This window comes from Aptenodytes forsteri, unplaced genomic scaffold, assembly GCF_000699145.1.
Source record: "Aptenodytes forsteri isolate BGI_AS27 unplaced genomic scaffold, ASM69914v1 Scaffold384, whole genome shotgun sequence".
Lineage (NCBI taxonomy): Eukaryota > Metazoa > Chordata > Aves > Sphenisciformes > Spheniscidae > Aptenodytes > Aptenodytes forsteri.
In genome coordinates this window covers 301,642-322,087 of record NW_008794952.1, presented here as the reverse complement: position 1 = coordinate 322,087, position 20,446 = coordinate 301,642, and the positions used below count along the sequence as shown (strand labels likewise).

Here is a 20,446-nt window from a genome sequence, read left to right as displayed (position 1 = left end):
GGGCCCCTACACATGGACGATAGCACAAGCTCCCAGCTCAGAGATGCTTACAGGCTACGAGACAGCTGAGATGAGATGTAGTCTTTCCAAACTGTTTCCATCACACTATGCCACGCACTGCCCATCACAGCACCTGTGAAGTACACACGCAAGAACACGCATTGGAAAGCAATGACTGTTCCCGTATCTAATCTCACAATCTGTTATTTGTCTCTACACTGTTGTGCAGCCGTCACAGTGTTAGTGGCCATCAGCCACATGCACAAAACAATCTTTTCTACTATCTGTTTTGTAACTTGATTTTCTTTTACGTAGTTATTTTCACTCCTAGCATGTTTAAAAACGAGGTGTCAGATTAGTATTTTGAAAAATAAAAATCATAGTTATTTGGATGATTACCTCCAGAATGTTAAACTACAGGAGATGCATTGGAAACACAACGCTGGGTCTTCTATTTCCATTCAGAAAGAACACCTTACTTTGGGGGGAAATATGTGGAGGAAGAAGAGAAAGAAGGGGGTTGCTTCCTTATAAAATAATGAAATAATCAAATAAGCAAAATTATTTGCCTCTCTTCACAAAGAGCCCCTCATATCAAGTACACAGCTTACATTTTTTCCCCTGCAATATTGCTCATCTGTGGTGTTTTATCATTACATTCCCTTCACATACCGCTCTTCACTTTTAGATTAATCTGCCAAAATGAGATGCTAAGGATTTGCATACAGATTTGACTACACAAAAATAGATCTGGAATTAATAACAGTCTCTATATGTTTTAATTTCTTCTAGACTGGAGTACCCTTGCCTCCAGCAGTATTCTTGGCTTTGAAAGTCATCAAGCTGATTTGCCTGCTCTTAGGTTATGATGCCACATGCTGCTACACTGTCCCCTGCAATCAAAGTGCTCACAGAGATAGATTCCATGCCTTCCCCTAACAAGTATATTTTATAGATTGGCAGTTTTGATCTCCCCTCCCCAGGGGGATAATCTGCATCTTAACAGGTTTCTATAGATACATCTGTCATTAAATATGCCATCTTATATCTGCATCAATTTTCAAACTCAAGTTCCTCCTAACTTTGAAGTGCTATAGCAAAAGTTTAAAATTTTCTGCCAAAATTCAAATGTAACAAGTCTGCAATGTCCTCTTGAACTATTTTTTTAAAAATCCTCCAGGCAGCTGGGAAAGGGCAAAAGAAGAGCAATATTTCCCTTAAAAAATAGGAAAAGGAAAAAAAAAGTTTAAATGGTACTAAAAATAATACATTATTTCTCAGAAAAAAATGGGGTAATTCTGAGATAATTTCTTAAACTTCTCTGCAGTGCTTTCTATGTGGAAAGGAGGGGAAAGGCAGGGAGGCATCATAACTACACTTGAAGAGAAGTATTTAAAAATACAAATCATGCTATTAATTTTGATTTCAAGCAATAGCAGCTACTGTGGTAATAATCCATCAGTTAAGGAAAGAGAAGAAAAAAAGTCTAGCTGGGTAAACGGCAGAAAATTTACAGTTTGGTCAGCGCTCACTGCATTTTATAAACTGAGAGCGATGATTGCACCACTTTGACATGAGCAGCTTGCTTTGAGGACTAGAGTTTCCAGAAGGCAAGAAGTGCTTTCAGGACAAGCCTGTGTCTTTCTTGCTCTCACAGCTGCGAGAACACATGCACAGGAAGCCCAGCATCCAACCCATGGGCTTACAATGTTTTTACACTGCCACAATCACTGTTGCTCACTCCCTTGCAGGCTGTAAACCCTGCTTTTTAAGCCCTCCAAGACCCGTAAGTTCCCAGTTCATGCAACAGTGCCCCTCTACATGGAGAGGTCCTGGAGGAGTCCAAGACCCGCCTTCTCCAGCCCTTCCCCACACATGGGAAATATTTTGGTTTGTTACAGTCCCCCGAACAGCCCACAAACTGCACTGAAAAGCACCTTCAATAAAGACACCTCCAAAAAGAGAAGGGCAGGAGGCAGTAGATTCAACACCATTTTCCCAATCGAAAATTTATAATCCATATTTATAACATGTCCTAGTAAGACCCCCATATGACTTGAGAAACCTAACCCAATTGAAATCCCCCAGAAAATCTCACAACTCTCTCTGAAGTCCCCAGTGCTAGGCTGCACGCACGAATCCGAGTTTGCTGGGAGACGTGTAAAACTACACGTTGGCAAAAAGCTCCCACGTGTATTCCTTCCAGCAAATCCAGGGAATATATAGAAACCCACGACATTCGCCCCAAGGTGCTCTGCTATTTTAAAATAGAAATTTCTCCTTTCTTACGTGTCTGTGTGTTACACACAAGATAATCCTTCCTCAACATGCAAGCCTGTTGCCTTTTACTTCAGCCAGTCCAAGTGCAGTGAGGACAGCTGAGCTGAAACGTATTCTCCCACCCTAACGAGTGCCCTGGAAGGCACCACCAGCAGCTCTAATTAACACTGTTCCACCTCGGATGCAATACAGCTGCAAACAAGAGGGACACAAGCCCTAGTTTGTTTGTGGGTTCTTTTTTTAAAAACCATTAAAACCTGATGTTTACATTCAATCTAAGGAGACTCAATGGCATCACACCTATAATGTCCATGCTTGAAAGGTGTGAGATCCATTATCTTTCTTCAAATATTATAATAATAATAAAAATAATAATGAAGAAACACTGTTCCATATACAGATGGTTAGACACTGTAGATTCCTATTTATTCCAGATCTATTTTTCATAAAACAGTTTTATAGGCATTTACTGAGAAAAAATTTTCTTCTCCTCACAACAAACAGCATACTGATAGTAAGGTAATACTCTTCCCCCAAAACCACTTGCAAACTCAGAATAATTCTCCAAGATATGTGGTCTCCATCATTTTCTTGGTCAAAATCTCCACCGTTAGGGAAGAAATAATAATGATAAAAAAAGAATCTTGAATTTTGAAGAAAAAGCTGTTAAATACGAAGCAACTGTACGGGGTGGGGTTGGCTTGTTTATCCCCCCCCAAGTTGAGTTTCCATGTGCACGTCAGGATGTGATTTTAGCTGACACACTTAAGGTCAGGCAACTCAGACCTCTGCGAAACAGCAGCATAATACTTTGCTTTCGAGAAGACTTTTCATGTGCTAATCTCTTGAGCACTTGAGGCAGAGGGAAAGCCTCGTTATCCCCAGCTGCAAGTGCAGGAATGGCCCAGAGCTGAACTGCCTGGCAGAGGTTCCCTGCCCCTCTCTGTCCCCACGGGGACCACACCTATACGGGAGGAGGAAGGTTAACGTGTATAGAAAAGTAGGTCTCCAGATTTGCATGTGCGCACCACGGAGGATGCAGGGAAACAGGCATAGTTCAAGTTCTCACTCTTATGGAAAATATTTCCCTGCTTTTATAGGGAATGATAGTTAGTAATGTTGAACTCCAAAGGGTTTGGAGCATTTTGTTTCTCTTTCACTCAAATACTTCACTTTTCAAGCATGTGGCATGCAATTCGTTTGTGAAATGGGTCACGGTGTCAGATGTTAACTGGGGCCTGTAAGATTAATCTTTCTATAAAATTTCAAAACCATCTGCCTGATGCTGTACTGTCAATATAGAAAACTTATTTTAATGAATTCTCATCTACTTTTTAAAATAAGAATATAAAATAAAATGCAGGCTGTGAAAAAATAAAAAAAAAGATGAGAAAAAATAATGACACAAATATAAAATGTTCCACAATATACGGAGCTCGGAAAACTCGAGAACTGAACCCACTTGTGCTGACCAGAGGGTCCGACTAGTTCCAGAGTGCAGAAGGCTCCCTCTGAACCTTCTGGCAGGTTAAAAACCCCAAAGGGGTGGTGACATCTTTGGAGTCCCTCTGTCACCGGCCACCCATCTCCTACTGCCAGCGTGTGCCTACAGCATTTTAACACACTTCCCTTCCCTGCTGCCTTTGCCATGATTTTATGCTCTATTATTTTTTATTCCTTCTCATATTTGTCCCAAAGGAGCAGCAAAGTAAAGCCGACAATGAATCCCAATAATAACAATAATAAGAGAAACCCCTTAAGTCTAGTCAGCTTTTGATCAGCAAAGCCTTTAGAAGACAAGGGGCCATAGCAGAGGCGCTGATGCTTTGGCTATAGAATAAGTAGATGATCTGTGTGCGGGTCGTGTTTTGATGACTCTCTCCACAAATACAAGGGCTAGAAACTTATATCATCACTATTTAATTTATTCACTTACTAAAAAACTGGGCACATTTTCATGGTTACCTTGCCAGCTGGTAGAAGCAGACTGACTTTGAGAGCTCTTGCTGATGACCCGATTTCCCAGAAAAAGCAGCAGGGATACAGCTCAGAAACATCCCTAACTCAGACTAATTTTTTTAATTACTTAATTTTAGGCCACATACTTCAAAATTAGGTTCTCTCCTGCATTACTGATTACTCTTATGCTAACACTTTACATTTGATGATGAACAGTGGATTTTTTTGTGCAGTGACTACTGATATTTTTGGAACAATAAACCATCTCTCTGTACTATTCCCCCGCCCCTGAATATACACGTACAGCAAGCTACATTCTAGCCCTAAGCAATTAATTATAGGAAGCTAGCTACAGTTATTGCATCTCCATCTACTTTTATTTATAAAATAACTCTCTTCAATACACAGAACCCAGTTTTCAATCTGTGAGTATGTAATTCAGATCAATACCCTACTGAAGTATTGCATAGAATGCTCTGTAATTCATAATAACCTGTCAGAATCTAGCAACTCAAACTGCTAAGCATTTTCTCAAAACTATACAAAATGCCCCCAAAAAGTCCTGTCTATCTTATTCCACTGCCAAAACATTGCTCCTTACTGTGACTTTACAATGGAAGTTATGGCAGGGGCATTTTTAAATATAAATGGAACAATACAGATAAAATATTTTTTGTTGTTTTGCCCAGTTTTAAAGAGTTCATCTAATAGGCTTCCACTTACCTCTTCCCCTGATTCTATAGCTGTATTAGAGGCATATCCTTGAACAGAATATCACACTGCTTCATTATATAAATGCAGATAGTATTTAAACACACAGGCAAGGCATGCATTTCACTTACGTAACTAAGCACATTAATTAATTCTCAGCATAATTTTCCCTTTCCTAGCATACCTGGAAAGATTAAAAGTAATCTTCAGCCAGTTCCACATTTGACTTAAAAATCTCAAAAAAAAAATAATTAAGAAACAAATACTACTTTTTTCACATACTGGAGCAAGGACCATACTCTGATGGATGTTTCTAGTGCTCGTTCAATTATTTTATATGAATACATTTAACACAATTTCCTAAAAAGTCCTGTTTTTCATAAATAGAGACTGACAAATGTAAACCACAAGGGGGGGGGACACACGACACACCAACAAGACACAGCAGTAGTAGCATCCATGTATTTGAATTGCCCATCACAGGCACACATCTCTCTCCACTGATAAAATAGGAAAGGTAGTGAATAAACAGGGTAATGCTCTGAACACACCCAACTGGTACCCTAAAACAGAAACCCTGTTTCTGTACCATACCTGGGTCTCAAAGCCCACCATGTGCACACTTCAGGATTAACACACAGCACAAACTCTACAAGACTCCTTCGATGCCAGCTGTTGAAGAAAACAACCCAAAGCACCTGCCAGGGATCTCGGTGATTTTGTGTGTTCTGTCATGCTTTTAATTCCAAAGTCATTATTCATTATTTTAGTGTATATGTATAAAAATAGATACCTGCTACCTCCCCCGCCAATACTTGGGAATCCATTCCCATAAGGCACTTAATCCATATGGGCAGAAAGATACATCTGCAAGGAGCTCTGCTAACCTAAATGATGTACTTTGAGAATCATAGAATCGTTTAGATTGGAAAAGGCCTTTAAGATCATCGAGTTCAACCGTTAACCTAGCACTGCCAAGTCCACCACTAAACCATGTCCCTAAGCACCACATCTACATGTCTTTTAAATACCTCCAGGGATGGGGACTCAACAACTTCCCTGAGCAGAAGCACAGCAAAGGCCTAAGTGACTTAATCTTTCATTCATATACCATCTTTTCACCAGAGGGATCCCAGACTGTATTAAAATCCCTAGAGGGGTATATACAGTGAAGATGGCAATCACTGAACATTTTTCTCAAGGGCTGGCCCCATTTACTCATTAACTTCCTTGATAAGTATTACAACTTTATAACCTTCCGTGACACACTTCTTACTAAAAGGTGGGGTTTTTTTTCCCTGTCAAATTTTCTGTAGACAGCACCTTGTACCAAAGCAACTAATAACAGAAAAATCACTACAAAGATTGATGGCACAATGTCCTCAACTCCATTACATCAATGTGCACATGTAAAATAAAAACTACATCAGACTGAGTTGCAAATGATACGTTAGTTTAAGATTACAAGGCCTATACTTTCATGTATCTGTGCCATAAAGCTATGATTATTACATCAGGCAGTCCTGTGCACTTGTTATGGACAGAGCCGTGCATGATTTCTAACAAAGGTCATCTTGGCCTGTTACAATATCCTCGTACACCTGCCTTCAAGCCCTGGATCTACACAAGCCAACAAGCACTTAATTCTCCATTTCATTATCAGGAATAAATGCAGTGATACCAGATCGTACTACAGAAACTGGGTCTTGGTTGTTTTTTTTTTTTAAGGAAGCACACAGAATTTGTCATCTGAAATTTGTCCAAAAGTGCATTATCATTTTGATTCACTGTGATTTATGAATGGCAACTGGAGATAGCACATATGATATATGCAGCTTGGAAACACAGAGAGATCTTTAGCAGACAAAAAATATTGTATAGATATGTTATGCTCCTATACTTCTAATCAGGCTTGATTTTATGCTTCCAGGCTTAAATTCTTTGAAACACCCATCTCCTAAGACAAAAGTTATCCTGACATATAAACCTAAGAAGATTTATTAGTTTCATTCAAGACAGTATTTTGGTATTTTGTTAGTACCTCAAACTGTGTGAAACGTTTTCTACCTGATATCCAAAGAAGACCATCCACCACATATCCTGCATGGCATGAGAGGGATCGATCAAAGGACTGTACAAAGGTCCACTTGTTCTTCTTGGGGCAATAGCGTTCCACTGTAGGTAACACCTGACGCAATTCATTTCTGCCCCCTGCTGCATAGAGGTATTCGTCCACTGCTCCCAGCACAAAGTGTTCCCGACAGTTCTTCATTGGAGCTATCTCAGCCCAAGAGTTAGTGCGGGGGTCGTACCGACAGGCAGTTCTCACCGCACAAGTGCGCCCTGTGGAGTGCTCTGCCTCTCCACCAGCTACAAAAAGAAAGTCTCCCATGACAGCAACACAGTGGTGGCTTCTCCCTACAGGCATAGGCGCTAGCTCACTCCAGTTTGCAATCCCTGCGATATGAACGTTCTCTTGATCTACCGGATTGAAGTATCGCAATTCCTTCACTTTACAGATTTCACGTTTTTTCCCACCAATAATGTAAAGAGTGTCTGACTGGAAGCGAGGTTTTGTCCTTCTGGTTTGCCAAACTGGCTGTGCATAGACGCTCTGGTGGTAAGCCAAGGCCTCATTAATAAGTGCTGTCGCAGTTTCATTAGCTTGGACAAGAGGATGAGAAAGAGCTACGGTATGCAGTGTATCCACATCCATAAGGCCAAAGCGGACATACTGGAGAAGTTCATCCATGTACTGGTAGCGGCAGTTGTGTTCCAACCACCTCACAGCCAGCTAAAAGCGGGGGGAAGGAAGGGAAAAACAAGACACCAATTATTTGTGTACAATTCTGTCAAAATTTGGTCTTTTGAAAACTGTGCTTGCATTCCAGGAAGAGCTATATACTTGCCTCGGTAGTGATATCAATCAACATAAAAAGTAGTTATGAATGCGTATGAGTGAACATAAAAGATACCTACTAAAACTCCACCTATAATATACATAAAAGCTTTGTATTGCACCAGTCCCCCTAAAGAACTTCCACAGCATTGTCAGATTGCAATACTGCTATGCAATATTCTTGCTGTGCAAACTGTTAGCGATGCTGTAGGAGACCACAATATCCCAGAATCAAGCTGCTGGAGCAATAGCATAAATGCAGGGACTATGTGATCACTGGAGACCATGGGTACACTAGAAAGAAAAGTAAGATTACAGTTAGTTGACTAGAAAAGCCCTTTCTCCCCTCCATCTTTCATTCTATTTATGACAAAATATTGAAGGAATATAACAAAATACATACTGAATCCTTCAATATTTTTTTCCTTCTTCATTTATTTTATTCATGGAGAGTGGTGTAAAGGGACCAGAAATTAAACCAGAAAAGAGAGAAGCAGAGAAAAGGCTCTGCTGGTTTGGGACTGACAGAAAGTGGCAAGGAAGACTCTAAAACTGTTCAGCAACTGCAGCTGGAATCAACAGCCAAAAATCAAACAAAGCATACTGAATCCAACCAGGTCTAAAAAGAGGCTAGGAAGGGCCTAAACCATTTCAAGAACGGTTGTGTAAGTTGTTCTTGAAAACCTCTAGTGATGAAAATACTCAAACTTCCTCAGGAAAACCATCCCCATGCTCAGCTATCCTCTCAGGACAGATTTTCCTTTTACCTATGCAGTAGCTCTAAACCCTTCAACTCATTGCCTCATTTTCCACCTTTGGGTTTATACTCCAGAGCTCAGGAACCCCCAGACCAACCCTTGAAATTAATCCATCCATACAGGATGAAAAGCACTCTGCTACCTTCCTTTTCTCCTCCACCTCAGATGCATTTCATTATGCATGTTGCAGTTTCCTCCCCTCTGAATGACAAAGTCTCTCAATCCATCTTGGGTCACATTTTCTAAACCTCTGTTGCTTGGCTCACAGTTCTCTGTTATTGAAGGGAAATGCCCCTCTTTCTTAATGTTTGCTGCTGAAAACTGGATAAAATCTTCCTCTTAAGGCTGTAGTAGTAGCGAATAGACTGGAAGGATCACTTTGATCGTAACAATCTGTGCCATTCTTGTTTGTACATCACTACACAAGACTGTCACTGCACTATGATATTGCTGATTCATGTTTAAGCTTATGACTGAGTACTATTCCCACCTCTTTTTTCTGCAGAACTTCCACAAAATGTCATGCTTTCTTTGTCATTACTGAACTCTCTACTATTTAATTCAGGCCACTGCTCCAATCTGTCAAGATCATTCTCAGTCCTGATTATATTTTCAAATGTGCTTGAAGACCATGCTACCTTCTGATTGTCCGAAAACATAAACCCCGTATTATTCTTTCATCCAAGTCATTAACAAAGACATTAACTATTTCTGGATGAGGACAGACGCCTCTACTTGATACTTCATTTCATCCTGACAAAGAACTTGTGGAGCAGGAATTTCTAACTAGTTGTGCAATAATAACAGTTTCAGCTAAAACTTACTGCCATGTATTGCTCATGGGAATGTCACATGAAGGAGCTGAAAAGAAAGGCTTCTATCTTACTCAAGGCTTTCATATACGTATGGTATATCAAATTTATTGTTGCTTCTGTATTCCGTCAGAGAGGGAAGATGACAAACCAAAACCACCTTCTTATTAACATTAATTTGAAACACTTTTGCTCCACTGTGCTATTCAACCCCTGTGAAACAAAGAACCAATGAAGGGCATCAAAAATTGCAACAGTTGTTAAGTCAGTTAAATGCTGTATTGAGTTTCAAAATGTGCATTAGCTATATGTATTTAGACTTGTTAGTAAAAAAAGGAGTTAATTAAATACATTTGAAAGTGTTTATGGACTTGAAATCATTGAGCATTATATTCACATGTTCTAAATCCACCAAATCCATGTGTCAGGTGTCTCCTACTGAGTGGTTTTAGCAACTCCCTACTCCATGTCTTAGGCCCTGTGAATCATTCCTTGAAGTCTTCAGAGGCACTTAGCTCTCATCATTGACTAGACACTTGAAATTGAAGTGGAATCCAGGCTATCTTCATTACGATGAAGACACCAACTGAATTCATACCAACTGAATGATGTGCGAGTTGCTATATTAAAAGAGAAGAATTTACAAAAACTGAGTTCTTATCTGTCATCACTTGCATCCAACAGATTGGTTTCTTTTGCTTATAGTTCATGCCTTCACTCTCATCTAAAATGGCATTGTGGAGGTATCACCTGTGCTATAATGACAGACATTACAGACTCTTAGAAGACATGCACTAATGTAAACCAGGTCTTGGTAATCACAAGGCTTTTAAAGGAAGTTTAACATTAATGCCAGTTAATATCTTAGAACTTCACCCTTCTTCTTTCCTTTATTGTCCTCCCTCCCGCCCCCCAGTAAATACTATATAAACACACAAGCAACACTACGTACATTCATACCTTTCAAAGACACAGTATCTGCATTCATTTCTGCATATGGGACGTGTGACGATCTGCAGCAGAAGGGATGGACATCTCCATTACAATACATTTTCTCTGCTGCATGAAGTTTGGCAAAAGCAACTTGGTTCATACTGAGTTTGATCTGTACTGAGAATATTCCTGGAGTTGTAAAAAATGTTTCACTGAAACCAATAATGCTTATTGTTTCTCTAAAGTCACAGAATTTCTAAACCACCACAGCGATGGTGCAAAGTGATACAAAGATTCTGTTGGCACTCATAGGAGATATACGGCACTCATAGGAGATATACAATCTATTCCCGGTCTTGAACCAAAACTTTCTCCATCCTTTCCTACACTATTTCATCCCCAATCATCTGTCCTGCATCTTTACTGATGAAAACTTTTGAATCTTTCCAAATTAAATTTATTGCAACCTCCTTGGGATCCTCTACATGCTGCACCTAAAGGTATCTTTGGTCTACACTACTTCCACCTTTCTCTTCTGACAAGCGACTGCAACAGCAATGGGGAGGGTAAGGTGAGGGGAGGTTTTGTGTAGGTTGCTACTGGCTCTTACCAGACTCCACCTCTGAGGTCAGTTTGCAGTGGAGTACTGCATTTCACCATATTAATTTAGAAAGCCGGGCTAAGAACCCTGCACATCACTATCACCGGGATGGTCTGTAGGCATTTGATAATCAGCAGAGAAGCTCTACTGGGTCATAGGGAGGCAATTGATGTCTGGGAATCACAATGTGTTTAGAAGCTCCTGTCCAGATCAACTCATGCTACTGTTGAACACAATTTGACTACAGTATTCTGTGTGAACCACACGTAACCTGTGGCACTTTAACACAGAGAAAAGGCTGTAAGAGCTAAAAGCTACAGTGTTTTAATCTCCTTGTCTTGCTACTGGTAACACTGACTGTTACTTGATTTTAAATGCCATAAATTCATTTTGGGACACTCCTTAAAAATAACTGCTAGGAATTTAAGCTACAAATATAGGTATTTATACATGTATTCATAGAATATAGGACCAACTCCTAAATTGTGACACAAGGCTATGGAACAGGTCATATAGTTTTAGGGACACTCACAAACTGAGCCTTAGACTTACACATTTGTTATGCAGCACACATCATTACGGTGCTCTCTAGCAGAACATGGTGTCTCACACTATGGAGGCATGGAAGAAAATTGAGTTATCTCTCTGGGTGAACAGATATTCTAGTCACTGGATGGTTTGGCAGCTATTGGAAGGCTGGAGAAGTTCAAAAGAAAGAAAATTAAGTTCCCAAACAAGTCTTTTACTTGTAGCAGAAATAGTCACTGATGGACTGTAATGCAGTTCTAAAATTCCTTCAATGTAAAGGAGGCAAATATAACTCTCATGAGCATATGGCAGAAGCACAAACTTCCATGTAGCGTTGATAACTATACAGATGTTTGCTGACATGCAAGTTCCACCACCTTTACTCAGTTTTTATTTAATCTAGACTTAGAAACCTGGTGCCTACACAGAAACTCCAAAATTCACCCTGTCTATACACTAATTATAGCACCTATTTTTTAGCCTCTCTGGCAGGAGTGATTAGCAACTATAATCAGTGTTGGCAAAATAAACTCAAAGCCATTATACACTTTATGACATTGCAAGGAGAGACATTCAGACTTCTCTAAGGAGATACCAATAGCACTTGAAATTACAACTGTGTTTAAAACGCAAACAAGTAAGCAGGAAAAAACAAAGAGACCATCCACAGTTTTGAGTTTTAAAATATTTGTATCGCTGCTAAATAATTTACAAAAATAAGGAAATACTCCTACTCCTAGTGCCATATAGGCAAATCCTGTTTAAACTGCTAGAAGCTTCTTTTCTATTAATTTTAATGTATGAGCGTGTGAGAAAAGGAAGCTACAGCCTAGTGCCTATATCAACTTTAATAAATAATATATTTTGCCATATTCATCTTCTAAACTAAGTAAATGACACAAGTAGACCCTCAGAAGGACAGGATTTTCAAACCAGATGAATTCTCTTATTCTAAAGCCTTAACCCAAAGGATTTTTCTTCTCCAAGGTTACATTACTTGATTTAGCAATGGAGTACATTCTCAAAACAGCAGAAAACAGATGGAAAAATATATTGTGCCACAGTTGGAGCGTACATCTAAACACACCTGCATGTTGGATTGTGATTTCATTGTATTTCCATTTCCAATGGCTGCTTCCTATTCCAGCACAGTGCTTCGACAGTCCAATTCACACAGCCTCGGTGCATGGCCCTTCCCTCACTGCTGTTAATGGTACTTATTATGTACCAGTTATGTTATGTTACATATGTTATATGTACTGCACACGTACCACAGCCGGAGAGGGCACAGAGGCAGTGGAGGTTAAAGCTGAATTAAGAGTTTCACTCCTGTTGAAGATAACCCTGCAATAAGTAGTTACCTGGTCTTTTGGGCTGCCAGCTATCCCAGGAAAAAAGAAAACCCAGCACACCTGTGCCTTGCCTGTTCCTGCAACCCTTCTCATGCCACTCTGCGGGGGAACATGTCAGACCTTCACTTGACATCACAGCAAGTTTTCTAACCAGAAAAGCCAAGCTACTTTAGGAGTACAAAAAGCTTGATGTACTCATTAGACTCAGGTTCACTTGGAAACTACTTTAAGGCACAATGTCAGTGCCAGGGAAAGTTTATGTCCGCAGCGCTCTGAGAGAGAAAACGCTCGTCTTAGCCTGGGCTCTGCGAGAGGCAGGGGCCATGGGAACTCCATTAAAGTCATCTTGGTCTGATCTTTAGTTGATGTATTCATGTTGTAGCCATACTGACTGCAAAGGAATTACGCTAGTTTATACCATCTAAGGTCTCTAATAACTGAGGTGAAGCCAAAAAGTGACAGTGGCAGAAAAAATAAGGTTTTTGGAGGTTTTTTTTTTTTAGCAGCAACAAATAAAAGGAAACATTAAATTTTATAAGGTTTCAAAACAATGAATTCACATTGTCTCATTAAAACAAATGGAAATTTTAAATACAATAACATAGTGAACATTCTCATTTTAGGAGAAAGGACAATTTTAAATATGGAAAAGTGGAGGGAAGTATTTTCCTGGACTGATATCAGATATATTCAACACAAATTATCAGATTTCTGTGTGACAATCTTATGATGATATATACCAGGGAAAGAGAAAGAACCACAAATCTCTTCTTTTAACACAAATCTCACCTGAGCAGTCCTTCTGTTGCTTAACTTAAGCAAACATGTTAGGCCAGAAAAAAAATCAAATTAATTATCTTTGCACCATTAGCATACTGGACAGTGCTATACATCTGCTCCTATTGATTGATAAGCCAAAAAGAGTAATGAAAGCAACACAGTTACTATAGCAATCACTTTATGGCACTGAGGGAACTTCAAAAAGCAAAACTTGGGAGTTTACTAGTTCAGTGTTTGAGAACACTAGAAATATGTATTTTGGCCATCAACTTGCACATGATTTGGCCTCTCCTAGAAGTTTACCTAACTCAGCAAGCCTCAGGTGTTCCAAACTGGAACCTCTTGCCTCAAAACCACTATCTGTCTCAGCTGGCTATTGTCAGCACCACCCCGGCTCTTCAAATCTCAAGTCCAGGAGCAGAACCTATGAATAAACCAGGACATTTACTAAAGCTCTGAAACAAAATCCACTGAAGGCTATGAACTTCCACTTTTTAAAAATGAACTGGGATTTCCTAAGGGCCTGAATTTGGATCTCTAAAGGGTCTCAGTCCTTCTCTCTCTCCAGAGACTACGAAGAACAAAACCCGGAGAGTTTAGGATATCAATTTAAGCATTTTATTTAAGGTGAACTACATTGGACTGTATCACCCATTTAAGAATAAAAACATATGGGTGAAGAATTTTTTCTGGAAAAAAAAAAACAAACGACCAAACGCAATGTTTCAAAGCATGTGTTGCACGTGAATATTTTTAGAAGTTAGTACATAACCACGTAGCACAGCCTCCAGACTCTCTTTGCAATTGTATCAATCAGGTGCTACCTTACAGTTGCGGGCAGCATGGAAAATGAGTGGCTCAAACCTAGATGCCAGAGAGCCTTAAAGATAGAAATCTTTTTCTTCTTTTTATTTTGAATTAAAAATGTGCATAAAAATAAGACATTAATGAGCTGCATGTAGAACAATCAAAATTATGAGGTATTTGCATTTCTTTTGCACCTTGAGCCAAACAACTACAAAATTATGCATAGGATTCTCTCAATCTGAACACAGTAAATATTAATAATCTCTGAATCAGCAATGAAATGCCTTTTGCCCCTGAACCTTGAAGAGAGACCTTCCAACTCAAAAAGTTGTAGTACAGTGACTGAGACCATATTTACAAGGCACCAGGCTGAGGCATATGCGTGTAGCCTGTGAAAATAAAGCTGTGCCATCCCCCACCCTCTTTACACAGAGACATTTTAAAATTACCTGTTTGTCAGTTTTACAAATGTGTGTCTATGTAAGCAGCCCCCTGTGTGGCGCTGCGTTAGCAAGCAGGCATGCTTTCATTTGCACATTCTGATTTTACAATCAGAATTAAAACATTTGCTCTGTTCGGGGTGAGTTGATAAACAGGGATTTTAAAATTTCCTTTTTTTTTTTAATGTGAAAAATGAAAGAAAAATGTTCCTCTAGATGTATTATGCCTTTGGGCTCCATTTGAGGGAAGGGGAAAAAAGACAGAGAAAGCTACTGTGAAGGTCACAGAGTGAAAGAACTTCCTCAGGGCACAGAATAAATTAAATCCCAAGGAAAAAATAAAATGTGATTTCCAGAGTGTGAGGCACAAACTCAAAATGACAATGATTGACAGCCAAACTATATCCGTGCAATATCGAAGACTGCACGTTCTCATTTACCTCAGTGTAGCCAGCAAGCGCCCATTAAACATCCGTCTGATGCCCAAATTAACCTTCTTGGCAAACTGAAAGAGGCACAAACTATCATAATCAACCTTTCATTATCACAGCAGCCTCTAGTTAAAGGGTCAGAATAATTGTGCCATCAGAGCCCTGATTGTTTTCAATCAACAGACGACTGGAGTGACAGCTCAGTGATGGAGTAGTTTGATGAAACCGCACCAGGCCTAATCAGAGCAGATGAAAGGAAGGCATGATTGGTGCAAATGAACAGTCGTGCCTCTCTTTTTCATTTACAATCTGAAATTACTCTTAAATTTACAGGGTTTTTTCTCCCTTATGAGTACCTCTGAAAGAATGTTTGATTTATTATGAGTTCTGACAGTGCAGAGTTATAAAACACAGGTAGGGTTTTCAGCCCAGGCTTTAAGTGGGTATTCAGCATAATTTTAACAAATTCACTCTTGAAAAGCACAAAATGACTAAAGACTTCCAATGACCTAACCTTTCAGTGCTGTTTGATTAGCAGAACAATTTATCATGGCTCACATTCTTCATGATAAGAGAAGATTAAAAAAAATGGATGCAAGGATCTCTTGCAAATGTTTTCTCTTAGCCAATATATTTATTGTGTTATTGCTCTCCTGTTCTCTCTCTCTCACACACACACACACAAAAGAAAAAAATTAAAGAACACTGCATTAATAACCCTTTTCCTCTTAGAATGAGTAATGGAATCCAAGCAAGGGATTGTTTGGAGATGAAAGCAGAGACCAATTATCATGCCACTGATAGCATCAATATTTAGTTTTCTGGTGGATTGTTCATTCCCACATTCTAAGGGATGGAAAATGAATCGATCCCACTAGGTGTTTCTTACCTTACTCACCGGCACAGAATCAGAGTGCCTCACAAATGAAAAGGAAAAAAAAGAAAAAAGAAAAATTGGGGGCTGCTTTGGCAAAATTTGGAGAGAATGGAAGATTCAAGTTTCCTGCACCTCCTTGTGGAAAACACACAAGTGCCCTCAGCTGAAGAAGCTGTGAGCAGGCTTGCACATCCTTGCTGACAGAGAAGGTGCCATTTTCACTTGTTCCTGTTTCACTTTAATTTATTGAAGCCTACTGTTGGTGTAAGCAGGTTGAAATGACCAGGCTCTCTGGTGCTTTTTCTTTGTTTAGTGAGGAAAGTCTTACTACCCTCAGATAGCATGAAGGCTCCAACTCAGCCCAATTAAGGAAGATCTATTAGCTCCAAGTCCTAGATAAAGGAAGCATGACAAAAGTTGCCCAGTCTGCCAGAGATTTGGCACGTACTTCCCCCCAGTGCTTCCACTCAGTTGACAGCTGAGTTCCACCTTGCCTCCTGTTTCAAATATTAAAACACCCAACCTTTTCCAAGTATAAAGATGCTGTTTACAATATACATATGAATTTAGTGAACCCTTGGGAATGACCCCAAAACATTGCTAACATGCCAATGGAGAAGGGAAGTAACAGTTTGGGGATCTGCCACCACATGCTTTGTTTGGGAAGGCTCAGAAGCAAACATGCTTCTCTACACAAACAGCAAAGTCTCACATTCACATTTCCCCACCACATTCACAGTGTCCCCACCACAAGGACCACACCACATATTCAAAGATGCTGTCATTCTGCTATCTGTCCCCAACTCCCACCCAGCCATCCCCACACTAGCGCTAGACCCCTGCTTCAGCAGTGGCACTGGCTTTGTGTGCAAGGCGGGCCCCGAAGTGCATTCCCAAACTGGAGTCTGAGAGCACAGCTGGCAGGAAAGACAAAACGTGCATCCTTCCAGACCCCAGCCATCCAGCCACAGACCCACAGCTTCACAGATGGACAGGGTTTGGAGGACTGAGGAATTGGACAGTAGGCTCAGGCAATAGAGGGGGAAGCCAAATATAAATAAGTTATGACTTCAGGAAATACGTGGCCCGAAAGGAAGATTAGAAAATCCCAAGGTTCATTAGATCTGGAAGGTAAAAGCACTTGTTAGTGTATGTCCCCCTGGCCTCTTACAGTCTCTGCAAAAGCAAAGCGGCAGTGGATTTGTCCAGAGTACTACTTTAGGAAGGTCTTGGTCTGCTAAATAAGAAATGTTATATGTCTTGGTTGGAGTTTTGCTGGTTTGGGATCTACATGATGTCAAGATGACAACCTGCAGCTTTCAGAACACCAGCCTGCAGTCTGTGAGCCACTTTCCAAGAGGCAGAAATTTGATTTTGATCTTTCAGCACTGAGTAACACACAGCAAGCAGAGTTGTTGGTTGAAGTCTGTCTAGCAGCACGAATGATGCATTTCATGATACGATACTGTGATTAAGGTAGAAGTACATAATGCAGCTGTATTAATAGCAAACATTTATCAAAATTAATGGCGTTAAAGTGAATCACAATGTATTAAAAATATTTCTCAATTTTTCTCAAGTGCTGATAAGATCTATCTTTTTAAAGCATTTAAGCTGTAAAGCATCAATCACCAGCTGTCCAATTTCCTCACAGGGCTGCTAGTCAAAAATATTGTCCTGCACAGTCTTCAACAGGTACAAGGAAGGATACATAACCTACCTGACTTTGGCAGATTTCTTAGTCACAATTAAACAGCTCCATCAGTAACAATTTTAACAGCTGTATCACCGCCTCAGAAATTTTTAATAAATGCTTCTGCACAACATCCTTGTGAGGAAGGGAGGAATTCTTCATCCCAAAGATGAACTCTCCACCAACCAAATACAGTCCCCCGCATTCTCAGTCCAGTGCTTTACCACAAGCTTCCTTCCTCCCTGATGCTACGTGACGATACCAGCCCTTCCCAGAAAGGCCATTATTTTATCAAAAAGGTTGAGAGACAGACAGTGTTAGTTTCATTTCTGATGTGTTTCCTATGAAACACACAGAAAAAAATGTCAGTTTTATAACAACAGTTAAGAATAGAACATACACTTTTCACAACTGTATTCACTTCTTTTACACACTTCATCCAATGCATTTATTTTACCATTTCTTATATTTACTGGAAATGAGACTAGACAGAAGCCTACCTAGAAGACATTGACTAACCTCAATAGAAATATTTCAGCTTTTTAGACTTGCAATAAAATAACTATGATCAAAAATCAGCTTTACAAAAGGCTAGCCGAACTACATTAATATATAACTTCATATATGGTAATGAATCGTATTATATTAAAGCAAAGACTTGCTATAATGGAAAAACTAAACTTTTCATCTACTCAAGCTCAAAGTGAAGTAAGGTAGGGACAGAAGGTAAACTCTCAGCTGTTGTAAATTATCACAGCTCATGGAAGTTTGCCATTTTACACCTTCTGGGGAATCTGAACTTCAAAATTATATAGCACTTTCCTTCCAAGTATCTCAAAGCAATTTATAAGCAGTAAAACTCGAGCTGCTCTGAAAGAAGTGTATATTTCAACCATTTTCCCAACATGGGAACTAAGAGAGAGAAAAATTAAGTGATATGACAGAAGACAGCAATGGTACAGCTGACACAAAATCTTCTGTCCCCTCAACCTGTCCACAACTGAATCTCTTTACCCCACTACCAAAGTCCTGTGGACTTTTTTGTGCTCCATGCCACAGAATGAAACCTGGTGAGATGCAGTTATCTGAAACTGAGGACAAAAGAGATCCCTAAATATCATCTGACGAAAGTATTTGAGATATTTTTGCAGCTGAAAAGCACATCTCCATACAGGCAATAGAACACTGCCTTTTTTCTTAACCTTCTTGGAGCAGCAAAGACAAAACTATCCCATAGTGTGCTTCGAGAAGTGCATTCTTGTGTGATCAAGCCCTCAAACCATGGAGTAGTTTCCTTTACAGTCGTTTGGAGCTTCTCTACAAAGGCAGATCTACAAATGTGCTTCTTGCACCTAACTCATTCTTCTACTATGATCAAAGGAAGGAGCAAGGCCCAGTGCAACCCCTAGCAATGACATTCCATATGTACAATTGTGTGTTTAAAACCTGTATGAGCTAGTGTGTAGTCCCTATTGCAACAGACTTTACAGCTACCCCACTACTGACAACCACTCTATTTTCCTGTGCACTGCAATGACTGTCACACCTGGAAGCGTACACAAATAAAACAAATGACCTGGGATTGATCACACTGGAAAGGCTCTATTTACTCCTGCAATCAAAGTAAATTTTGTTTTAACAAGATGATCAGAAAGGAGCACGGAGGGTGACAATCTATCCAGAGCAAAGCAAAGCAAAGCAATAAAACCAAATCCAAAATATGACATCTGAAGACAGAACCTCACTTTTTCCTTTCAAACAGGTCCAGCCATAGACAGTTAGAAACGACAAGCAAGCCCCCCCATCATAAACATTCCTAAAATGTAGCTTCATGGGTTCCTAAAACCTATGAAGCCTAATAGATCTGCCTCTCTTTACTAACTGGATCAAACGGCAAGAAGCTCTGAGGTAACAACTTCTTGCCATCCATTTTCTAACGCATCACAAAATGCTCAAGTTTGGACCCTCCATCATTTGTCATGATGGTAGAACCAACACTGCTAGGTGCTTTCTCTCTGATAAGTTTTATTGAAGTTGCAATGAACAGAAGCTTATCTCTTCAAAAACACAGCTATCTAACTAGGACTCTTAACTGTGATTTGATTTCAGTTTAAGGAGATCAAAGTTTATGATAGCATTTCTCTTTTCTCAACCAGGGTGAGGACAAGAGCACATGGGAGGTGGAAGAAGAGGACCTCCCCCCCCAGCAGCCATCATTTCAAAAATCTAAATTTGCTCATTTTTATTTTTAGAGGAAACATTCAGGCTGACATCAAATGCACTGAAGCTTTACATAGCCACATTTAGCATTAAAATAAGTTGCTGGTACATAATTATAAGTAGAAATGACAATCTTTCACCATCTGATACACATTGTTTTTATTGCTATTCCTCTCGTTATTTTTTCCCTTGAAGTATGTTTTAGACGTATAGTGGCTCTCTATGGAGACAGGAATCTACAAGCTTTCATGAGCAAAAATTGTTAGAGAATGAAATAGGCACAAAATTGACAAAATTCTATGAAAATGCCATTCAGCTCTGTGAAAATTAGTCTAAATGGTTCTTGAATGTAGGAAGATTCCTAT

The 20,446-nt window shown here is 39.6% G+C and overlaps 1 protein-coding gene across 7 annotated transcripts in view; it reads right to left on the bottom strand.

Moving 5' to 3' along the window:
* Positions 1–20,446, bottom strand: part of KLHL32 (kelch like family member 32) — a 99,661-nt gene that overhangs the window by 12,060 nt on the left and 67,155 nt on the right. For all 7 annotated transcript variants that reach the window (XM_009275399.1, XM_019471050.1, XM_009275403.1 and 4 more), the window contains one exon: positions 7,018–7,744. In XM_009275399.1, coding sequence (XP_009273674.1) covers positions 7,018–7,744 — 727 coding nt within the window. The remainder of the gene's footprint in view (positions 1–7,017; positions 7,745–20,446) is intronic.